The 11,166-nt window shown below is 45.7% G+C and overlaps 1 protein-coding gene across 1 annotated transcript in view; it reads left to right on the top strand.

The window, feature by feature from the left end:
- The first annotated feature begins 10,462 nt into the window (after nucleotides 1-10,462).
- The window catches only part of ST8SIA2 (ST8 alpha-N-acetyl-neuraminide alpha-2,8-sialyltransferase 2), a 32,849-nt gene continuing 32,145 nt past the window's right edge, over nucleotides 10,463-11,166 (top strand). The window contains exon 1 of the mRNA XM_030497147.1: nucleotides 10,463-10,796. Within this exon, the coding sequence (XP_030353007.1) occupies nucleotides 10,699-10,796 (98 nt within the window). The 5' untranslated portion in view covers nucleotides 10,463-10,698. The remainder of the gene's footprint in view (nucleotides 10,797-11,166) is intronic.

Below are 11,166 nucleotides of genomic sequence, written 5' to 3'. Positions count from 1 at the left end.
CGTGATTGCTGACAAGGGGTTTGCTTTGCATCTTGCATTACTGTAAGATTAAGGGAAGCCAAGGGAGTTCAGGTTAATTTAGTGTGTCTCTGAAGAGGCTGGGAACATGGAAAAAAAATACCGTTGATGGTGGTTTTATGTTTCATGAGAGGAACTGAAGGACCAGGGCCAAGAATTTCTGCTCTGTGGCTGAATCAATTTACAGGTTTTGGTAAACCAGCCTCCAGCTTATCCCACATCTGCAATTTATATGGGGGAATATTTACATGCTACGCCCGATCCAGAGTTGGCGCAAAGGCGTCTCCTGAACGTGGGCTTTGGATCAGCATCTCTGTGCTACATAATTCCAGAGGACTCTCTCTAAACAAGATCTGATCACACACCAGCTGATCACACACAAGAGAGTTCAAGGCAGCGTGATTGACTGTACCTGCCCCCTACCAGCACTGTGATCAAATCACATTTGCCTAGTTTATGTTTCTTGCCTTTCTCTGCATGAAAGTGTCAAGCAAACAAAGGAGAGAAGCAATGGAGGGAAAAAAGCAAAGCCATGCGAGTACAAAGTGCTTCCCAAAGACGCAAAAAAAGCAGCTGGAAAAAATTGGGAACAATACTGCCTTTAATCTCTAAGACAACCAGGTTCAGTTGTCTTAGATGATACTAGTAACATCTATGGCTTAAAAATAAATAACACAAAAATCAACCTGTAGCTGAGCCATCAAGTTCACAGTGTCACTGGAATGTTGGCTTCAAACCCAAACCAAAATCTTTGAAAGTGAGAAGAATTCAAGGGGCTATTATTAAAGTCAGAAGTAACTATTCTGCCACTATTGAAGTGAAGGATAAAGTTACTGAAGGGATAGATGATTCGTTTCCATTTTATTTGCTCAGTGTAATAACCGTGTGAGAAACTTGGAAAATACATGAGGGTACAAGTGGGCAGGTTCTGTGGCCAACCGCTCAAGGCTTTTGACCTGAGCAACTTTCCTCAGGTAAAGGAGTTATTGCCACATGGAGTGGGAAAAGAAGTCCAGAAGTGCTCCTGCTCTGCCACTGATGCCTCAATGCAACACAGAGAGAGTGATCTGACATGAATCAAAATGGTTTGGGTGTAAAGCAGAATTAGCATGAACCAATATCTTTTGTCAGGGTGGAGAATCATCCCCCAGTCCAGATGCTATTGCTGGTTCAGGGTGTTGATTCATCTACAGTGAAAGCAAACTACATTCTGCTAGAGCAAGGATGTATGAAAAAGTGTCAGGGAAATGAAGCTAGAGCAAGGAGGCAGAGGGAGCTGGTTGCATGCTTCAAAGTAATGCAAAAGAGTGCCTGTGAAGATGAACCTGAATTTAAACCACAAGGAAGAAGAGTGTTAATGCAGTACCCGTCTCATATGGGTTTTCCAATAAGGCTATAATGCAGCAAAAGAAGCTGAAGAGGCTTTTCTCACATAATTTTCTAACCAATTTCATAAAGCCAAGGTGGCAAAACTCTTCTGGAGACCTTTCATGTTCTCAGTTTGCTGAATTCAAACATTTACATATATCTCCCATAACCTTTGTCTTTTAAATAGATAGCATTCCTCAAGTAGAAAGGGTGAGTGGGATGTAGCACTGCATACTAGAAACCCCAAGAACTCTATGGTGTTTCTATTCAGGATGTGCTAAGATGGCAATACTTGCATGGTGAGTGTGTTTTTACTGTGTGCTTTTATGATGTTTTCATTATGTGCTTTTAATTATGTGGTTATAAGCTGCTAGAATGGAAACAGGAATGATGAAGCTTGATTGGATTATTATGTTCCCATATATAAATGGATATTATTTTTTTCCGCACTAGGAATCTATGAACAGACAAGTTTGATCGGGAAGTGAGTCCAAGCATTGGAGTAATTAAATCCAGCTCCCCAGGTCAAGTCAATGCTGATGCTTCTGAGCCTTCTTCAAGCCATCAGACCCTCACCTTTGCACAGCTGGAGAGGCAGCTGGAAGACTTGGTGCCATGTGTCCCCACAGGCCTCCAGAAGCCTCAGGCCACACCAGGGTTACCTCCTTCTGAAATCCCCAAAGTTGAAGCAGAAGCTAAATTCAGAAACAAAATGGGGTGGCCCAGGCTTTTGCTTAGGATCTTGTTCCTGACGAGGTCTAATTTAGACAACAAAGTTAAGAGTTCTAAAGTGAGGCTGTATCCTCATTTAGGGCTTAATATTTTGTGATGGGAAAGGTCTAATGAATGCAAACGAACACCCCGTGCTCGCCCTTGCTCTCCCCACAACACAGTGCAGCCCCCTGCTTTGCTGCTGCAGGTCCCACTTGTGCCTGCACCATCCTGGTGAAATCCAGGGTTTGCTCCAGTTCAAATCAAAGAACCACTTTGATAACATCTCTTTATGGTAGCCACAGTAACCTGTGGTTACCTCTTTATGGTAGCCCCCTTCGTTAGAGGCTGCAGGGACTCAGTGCCTTGCAAAATCAGGCCTTTCGGTGAGTTCAGAGTTAATCTTTGTGCAGTTCCCTCAGGCAACACCGTGCTTCATAAACATCCCCATCTGCCAGTGCAAGTATTCATCAGGCCCATGAACGCTGTGACTGGTTTCAGCTGACACAGATTCTTCTTTTTTTTGTGTTCTATTGGAGGCCTATTCTCTGCAACGCTCCTTTCATTGTTCACCTACCTTGGAGACAGCAGCTCACTGTGAAACGTATCTCCAGAGCATCTTTGTGTGAAGAGAGCCTTTTCTCTTACAGACCCGAGATGGCTGTCGGTATCCAAAATTCCATATAAAGGCCCTTGAATGAGCTGGCTGGACCAGAAGGGAAGCATGGTGAGGTGTGCATTGGGAGAGGAAACACCCTGGCTCTCAAGGAAGCAAAACCAAGAATCTTTCTGTAATTTATTTATAGAGAGCAGCAAGGGAAATCTTCCTTGTTCCTCCAGATAAAATTCTTCCATTCTTTGACACCAATAATTCAATAACCTCACAAGAAGTGGAAGTATTTCCTCATCCTCTGTAGATTTTGTGCCTTGTATTGTTGCTTGCTAAATATATGCCGGCATACCACTTTCTGCAGCATCCAGGCTCATGATCTTTGCATGGGTTCTTCCCCTCTAGGAGCACCATAAATAAATCACTAGGTCAGGAAGGCTGTTACATGCCTGTGGTCTTTCTCCCCCATGCTGCCTCTTTTTCTCTCTCCTTACTCCTCCCACATTTGTACACTTAAACCTGCCGGCAGTGTTACGTGAAGTCTCCACCTTCTGCTGTGTTAGGTGTGATCCAGCAGCAGATCAATCATTCATATTCCTTGCCACATAATGATCTAAGATCAGAGCAAAAATCACATTTAGGCACAAGATACACTGAAGTTTTCCTTCCTTGGGAACATGCTCACTGGACTAACAAATCAGATTTCCAGAGAGGTGGGTTTTCAAGCCTGTCTTGCTGCGTAATCAGGGTCATGTATTAAAAAATTTAATTTGGGATCCAGAATGGGAGTATGATGTTGAAAATATCCTGTCCCTGCTGTGATCGGGGTGTTTGCAATGCCCTGAAAGCTTTTTTGGATCAAATGTAGCTGATTTTTTTCTCAGTGTTGGGCACCAAGAAGCAAGCTCTGGGCAAAGAAGTTCTGTTCTTGCTTCTGCAGGAGAAGTAACCTGGAGGCCACGCTCTCTCTGCTGCTTCTGGCTAGAGCTCTTCAGGGGAAATCTCCCTGCCAATTTTATTCTTTCAAAATTCCCTTCATTCTGAAGCCAAAACAATTCATTCACCACAAAGGATGAGAAATATTATTATAAAAGAGGAGAAAAAACATTTATTATTGATGGGGAGCAGAACAACAGTGACTGTAGACAGAAAACAAGTGGTTTTCCAGAGCTGAAATGAGGTTTTGTATTAAAGGCCTTTTGCACAGCATTTTTTTAGCTGTTAGCAAGAAGTGGAGGGAAGAAAAAGTTGCATTCTTTATGTTGCCCTGTAAGATTTTGTCATTTTTGCTAAATGGAACATATTGTTGAATCTCTTGTTTTCCTTGCAGGAAAGTTCTCATTTCCAAAGGACCATGTGTGCACACAATTTCCTTTTCTTTTTTTTTGTTGTTTTAATTGCTGATGTAATCTGCATGTTGAGCAAAGATTTATATCAAAATATATCAAAATATTTCAAAGGACTGTAAGAAGACCACAAAAAAAACAAGCCATCCTTCTTGCAGGTTTCCTCAGGTGTGCTCGTCACTAAGGTGATAGATTTTCAAGTGGTTAGCGGCATGATCTTGGAAGGCCCCCAAAGGAGGGTTATAAAGATTTCCTTTTCTTTATCTATTCTTGTGTCATCATCTCTTTTTCACTCTGATTTCTCATAGGCAGCAACACTCCGAAGTCTCAAGTTAATCTTGCAAGAAACCCCCTCCCATACTTCATGGTGCCCATACACAGCTTATTTCTTCATCCCGCATATAGGATTGTTTATCCAAACTAGGTAGACTGACCTCCTCGACACAGTTGTGGAGAGTAATTGGGTTTCTGCCAAGCATAGGACAAGATTAATCAAACCTGCCAACTTGAAACAGGGCAAAACCAGAGTCAAACATGACCTGTGCTTTAAGGGCCATGAAATGCAGAAGGAAGTACTGTGATGAAGGTGTACTGCAGAAAAAAACCTCAAAGAAATGCCACATCTCTGCCGCTTTGAACTGAGATAAGAGACAAAATTCAAAACCTGATGAGGTCTTAGTTTGGCATCTGAAGCCTGTATCTGTTTATCAGATGCTTAAAGTCTACCATTATAAGTGAGAAATACTTCTCAGTTTGGAATTATCTTAGGGTGTGCATCGCTAAGTTCAAATCATTGCTGGTCATATGCAAGAAATGTGCATGCTTTATACACACTGAGCACATGTGCATATTCTCAGTCAGCGAAAATGTGGCCTTGCTGGGTCAACTATTTCTCCATGGGGTGGGAAGAACAAGGGCAAAGCGTGTGGATTAGGGTAGAGGCAGGGAGCAGGGCAGGTGTCTTGTGCTGTTTCTGTTTCAGGACTATCAGCAAAGGGCTGCTTTGTTGCTCTGGTGACCACGTGAGAAAATTGATGCAAGGCTGGGACAGCTTGGATCAGCCTGGACACTGGGGTTGACCCTTGGGCACTCGCTCCTGGCTGCAGTTTCACACAGCTCAATGGAAACATGGCATCATCTACACTCTTCGAAGCTGAACCATCTTTTAGCCCTTTCTTCTCCTGCCTACAGCCCTGGGCACTGCAGTGGCCTTCAGCATATCGACGATAACCAAAACATACCCAGGTTTAAGACACCTCCCTAAAAAAGTGTTCCCCCCATTATGTGTGTGTATATATATACATGTTCACACACAGCACTGCCACCCAGTGGCTTCCTAATCACAAAGGGGGGGGTGTGCAAACTTATTTTTTCCCCAAAATGCTATTAATATGGTATAAAAACTTCATACAAGCACATACTCAGCTCTGCCTTCCCAACCTGGAGGCTCCTGCTTGGCACGCACACAGGGCCAGGCTGTAAAAGCTGTGCAGCTGGGAGCATCAATACGTTAGCACCAGGTTGAGCTCACAGGCAGTTTGCAATTGTCACACATGTTCTAGCTTTTCTCTTTTTTCTGCCTTTCCCCTTTTTTGTGGGTGCATGGTTAATTGCAAGGGGGAGGAGGGCAGACCTTATCTCTCGTGACTAGTGGTGGCAAAACTGAAGAACTGTTTTCATTACCAGGTGGAAGGCTTTTCACATGCAAATGATCGGGATCATTGTGACTGTGGCATTTTTATTAATCCAAACCAGCTTATCTGACCAAAGAGAAAGTAAGATCGTTCTTGTTTTATATCAAACATTTTGCTCTGATAATGGTGAGTTGTATTTGATGAAATGTTGCATGAATCGCATCTTTGTAATTTACTGCAGGAGAGAAAGAAATAGAAAGAACTAATGGACGGGGTTGGATTTGGGGATGTTTGGGTTGGTTTGGGGGTGGGTTTTTTGCTTTTTCTCTTTAGGACTCTTCTAAATGCCAGCCAAATGATGCCAGTTTACGTAAGCGTTTTAACTTCTCTTCTTCAACATCAAAGGAACTGATCTGGTTTTATAGATGTGAGTATTTTTGTCTCTCTATTGTGTGCACTTTCCCTTCAGACACTGGGAAAATAAGGTCACACTCCCTACTGAGTCCATCCTTTTCTATTGATTTTACTTTCTTAAAATCCTAATAGAGCCTGAAATTAATACAGTTTAATTTTCTTCTCTCTTGGTTGTGAACCACCATAGCTTTCTTATTGCTGCTACACCACCCTGGGTACGAAGAAGATGATAGACTTGAAGTCCTCCTTCCTATGGCAAAAATCCCTGAAAATAGAAAATCAGGAGGGTTTTGGCTCTTTCTCCAAGGAACTGAAGGCTCTCCCTTCCAACCTGAGGAGCAAGGAGGCTTCTTCACTCAGTTTAACAGGGCACAGATCACAGAATGTAACAGACCCCTCTGATGTGGCTAAATCCAGATTCACCGACATCGGGACTTGTCTAAATGCCTGTGCTAGGGCTACGTCTCAGTGCTATCTGCTTCTAAAAAAAGAACCATATCCATATCCTCCTGCCTGTGACAAACAGTTTGTCCAGTGTATGGGAATCCATTAGTAAGACTCACAGCTTAGCCGGGAAGCAGGTGAATGCACTCTAGTAATGGACCTAGCTGCTTTGGGATCCAGCTGGAAAACATCTACCCAAGGGTAAATAAAGCCAGGTGAGGAGACTGACAGTTTTGGAAGGTGCTTGGTGATTACCTGTGTTCCTCCATCCATGAGCAAAGATGCTGGATTGCTACACTCCAATCCCTTGTTGTGCACAGAAACCATCAAGAGCATTCAGGAGAAGATGGAGGGCATCCATCCTACTGAATCAGCATTCTTCCTTCCTCCTAATGAACTTTCTGTGGAGGAAAAGACACTTCATGCCCCTCAAGAGTCACCTGACTTTCATGGGAGGGACTGAGGGTTTCATTGGAGAAGCAGGTTTGTTGCCAATAACGACACAGTGAAACATGACAACCTGGTTAATACAGGCTCCCATTTGTCATGCCTGTTCATCAGAGTACCGTTAAGCTGTATAAAATGGGCTGTAAAGTTTGTTCATTTGGGCTGACAGGTATGAGGAAGGCTATGTGTGGTTTATGGTGTTACAAATTTGATGGAGAAAGGTCCCCTGAGACCTCTCGCTGCACCAAGTCGTCTCATTCTTCATAGTATGGTAAAGACCTCATGGGTCATCTTCTCTGTCCCTCCTTTGCTTGCTCAGGAGCCACTGCCTTTCTCAACAACGCTTCTCACATAGATTAAAAGCATTTTAAATATGTATTACCTTCGCACTCCCTGCATATCTGTGCCTTTCATACCCACATCTTAAATTCATCGCCTCTCTGCCAGTTGTTTGTAAATGTCCCAAGGTGTTTAACTCTTATTCTCTGAACCCTCTGAGCTATTGTTGGTGAATATGGCTATTACATATTCCTGATATTTCTCAAAGGTCAAAAAGAAAATGTAAAATGCCATTTCTTTTTTCTTCCCCCTTCAAAGCAGCAAAATGCAATATTGTTCTGGTGCAGTTACTTTTGCCTTTATGCCAAGATAATTTTTTTCTAAGTATACGTTATTGTATTTACTGCAAATGTTCTGGATACAGAATTATTTCCTCAAATTATTAGGAACTAGAAGATATAATAGCCTTTTATTCTGTTTCAGAACATATCACTCTAGCACAACAGTCTATTTGCGACAGTTTGCTCTCATCTTCCTGCAACACATCTTACAAATGAGACATAAAATTGAGGCTCTGGACGCTTACAGACCCAATCCTGCAACATTTATGCACCTGTTTAAATCTGAATCATGTGAAGATTCATAGCAAATGGAATGGGCAGGATGACTAACACTTGAGGAACTACAGCAATTTCTCCAAAGCAGTTTTGCGGTTCTTCAGGATAATGAGCAACGCATGAAACGAGGGTGCGTTATTTCCTCCCAAAGTCTGGCCAGGATGCTGTAAAGGATGGACTCGGAGTGAATGCAGAATAAAATGTCCTCTCCTGCAGTCAGTACCTATTATATTCATTTCTTTCTACCACTACAGTAAGACTCCTGATCGTGCAGAGCTTAGTACAACAAGATCTCTAGGTTTTCATTTCAGAGTCACACTTGATGATGTTATACAGCCTCGTTAATTGGTTACAAAATAATTCAGCAAGCTGCTCTGTTCCTGCATCTTCTATATAGCTTGCTGCCTTCTCACTCACAACCAGCTGCTCTTCAAGGTCCTGGTCCTTGTGTTTGAATCCTGATCAGCTGAAGAATGACCTTTTTCTCCGACCTACATCTTTCAGAGGAATAAAGCAACAGATGACACCAAGTACAAGATTCAGAGAGCTCTTTGTGCAAGCCCGTAGCAGCAGAGCTCTCCAGTGAAGGGCATGAAGCTTAACTCCCAGCTTACCCTGCAAGGAGGGGCTTTATTTCACTCCAGTGAATAGCAGCATTTCCATTGACTTAATGCAGGAGCAGAGTCAAATCCCAGCATGTATTTTAAGACAAGCTACTCATCAGCAGAAGCAGCCTCTCAGCAGATAGGACAACCCTACTCCTGCGAGAGTCCTCATTCAGGCAAAGTGACTCCTATCACACATTGTCCAATCCCCCCACTTATTGCTCAGAGATTTGTGCTCTTTCACATCACCATCATGATTGGCAACTGGAACAGAAAGACAAAAGAAGCCAAACCACCACCTGGGATGGAGCTGAAAGAGATGCAGGAGCAGATATCTCCATCCGTGTTCTGGAGGATGCATAAGTCGGAAAGCCAGCTGCAGTGTGGTGCTCCCAAACCACAGGGGACTGGTGCTCTGCCCCACTGCATCTCGGGAAACCCTGATGTCCATCCCTGCACCAGCAAGGTCACCTCAAAGCCTGTTTCCTCATCCTCAGGCCAGTCACACTGCCGTGAAACTCCAGAAGAGGGTGAGCAAAAGGAGATCAAGAAGAATAGAAGGAAAAATGAGACTTTTCTCAGATTTATGCAGAAGGTAAATTATGGGGCTACTTACATCACCTAAAATCGTTTTCTCCCCCGGGGCCTGAATGTGCTGTATTACAAAAGCTGTGTATGGGATTGTAAATTTGCCATATACACTACAATGTAATTGTACCAGACTCACCTATGTTGTATTTTTTTACCTATAAATGTAATGGTGATTTGTTTGCCTCCTCTTTTTACACAAGTTTCAGAATCCCCAGGAAAGTACCTTCCACAATTTAATCCAGATAAAGAGAAGAGTCTTTTGTTGAGCATGCCTTCTGTACACAATACAGGAGTTACATGTCCCCATATTTATGGACACGCTTACTCCGGTGCAAAACACCTCGGCATCCTCGGTAGGAATCACACATTGACAGTGCTTCACGCCCTGAGCAACATACTTTTGTACTGATGCAAAGAGCCGTGCACTGAAGGGAAGGTGGCAGCTTTCCAAGTGGCCCCAGTTAATAGCTCTGTTTTGCTTAATGGTGCCTCCCATTCAGACTAAAGATGCTGTTTTAAATATGTAAGCAATTAGTATCTCTCTCTCTCGACACATCTGTGCTTCTTCTATCTGCTGCATTATAAATCCACCACGTCCCTCTCCAGCTCGCTGGTGTGTGCGTCGCCAGATATTGCCATTATCAGCAACTTTCTGGTCTGAAGGAATTATGCTTGCATTTGGAGACTCTCGGCCAGGCTGGCCTTGACTCACCCCAGCACAGCAGGATGCTCCTCTCCAAGGTTGGCCCTGGACTAAGATAACAGGGATATGACCTCTTGGTCTTTTTCTGGCTGTTCTTTGGTCCAGCCAATCCCTTTCTCCTTTTTCCCAACTTTCCTCCACTTTCATCTCCCTTTCTGGATAGAAGCTGCAACCTTTTCTTTCCATGACAAAGCAGGAGGTTGCTAGCAGGGGCTGTGAGCATGGCAGAGACACATCCCAGCGCCTCAGTAGCAGATCCTCTTGTGCAGCTCCTGCTCAAATAAATCCTGCCTGTTCAAACTCCAGTGAGATTTAAAGAGATGTGGCCAGACTGGTATGGATGTCATGGTCGGTATTTATAGTAGTGCGAAGAATTATTGTTACTGAAATAGGAATTAATAGTAATAGAGGCAATTAATAGTGATTAATAGTAATAGTGATCATCATCTCCTTTTACAAAGTGTTTTCCATCCCAAAAGATCTGCTTTATCACGCACACCTTGCAGGGGAGGACAAGGTGCCACCACCACCACCGCAAGCAGCCGTTGGCTTTGTCTGATTTATGCCAGTTTTTGTCCTTTCAGTGAGAAACCGCCCGCACCCCCAAATCCCCCGGCCTGACCCCACCGCAAGGGAGGGGACGTTCCGCGGCCGCGCAGGCGGCAGGTCCCGAGCATCCCCCGTGTGTCCCCTGGGGGGGACGCGCCGCAAACTTTGTCTGCGGGGGGCGGCGAGGGCAGAGCCCGCCCCGAGCCCCCTCCCTGCGCCGGGCGGGGCGGGACGGGCGCTCCGCGGGCGCCGGGGGGCGGAGCGGCCCCGCCGGGCGGCGGCGGCGGCGGCGGCGCTGAGCCGGGACGCGGCTCCGCGCTCCGCACCCCGCGGAGCGGCCCGGCCCAGCCCCCCCGGGAGCCATGCCGCTGCCGTGCCGGGGCTGGACGCTGGCGCTGCTCACGCTGCTGGTGGGGTTCCTCATCTTTGCCGATATCTCCGAGATCGAGGAGGAGAGCGGGTAAATAAATACCCCCCTTCCCCTGCGCGGAGGGGTGCGGGAGGGCGCGGAGGAGAGGGGTGCTGGAGGCGGCGGCGGGGAGGCGGCGGCGGCGGCGGTGGTGGAGGAGAAGAAGGGGGCGGGCGCCCGGACAGTTTCTTTGTCTCCGGCTCTCCCGGTTCTTGCCGTGCCGAAGTGGGAAGGAGCTCGCTGCGCTCCCGCGTAGTGCCGCGGAGCCGGCAGCAGCCCCGGGCGGGACCGCCCCGCCGCCGGGCAGGACGGGGCGCGGGGCCGTGGTCCGGGCAAGGGTGCGGGAGCTGGTACCGGTCCCGTTAGAGACACTGAGGTGCCGGTCCGAGTAGGGATGCTCCGTAAGGTGCAGGTCTGGGTA

Source organism: Strigops habroptila, chromosome 9 (assembly GCF_004027225.2).
Source record: "Strigops habroptila isolate Jane chromosome 9, bStrHab1.2.pri, whole genome shotgun sequence".
Taxonomy (NCBI): Eukaryota; Metazoa; Chordata; class Aves; order Psittaciformes; family Psittacidae; genus Strigops; species Strigops habroptila.
Note: the sequence above shows the minus strand (reverse complement) of the source record. Positions and strands in the feature narration are given on the sequence as shown.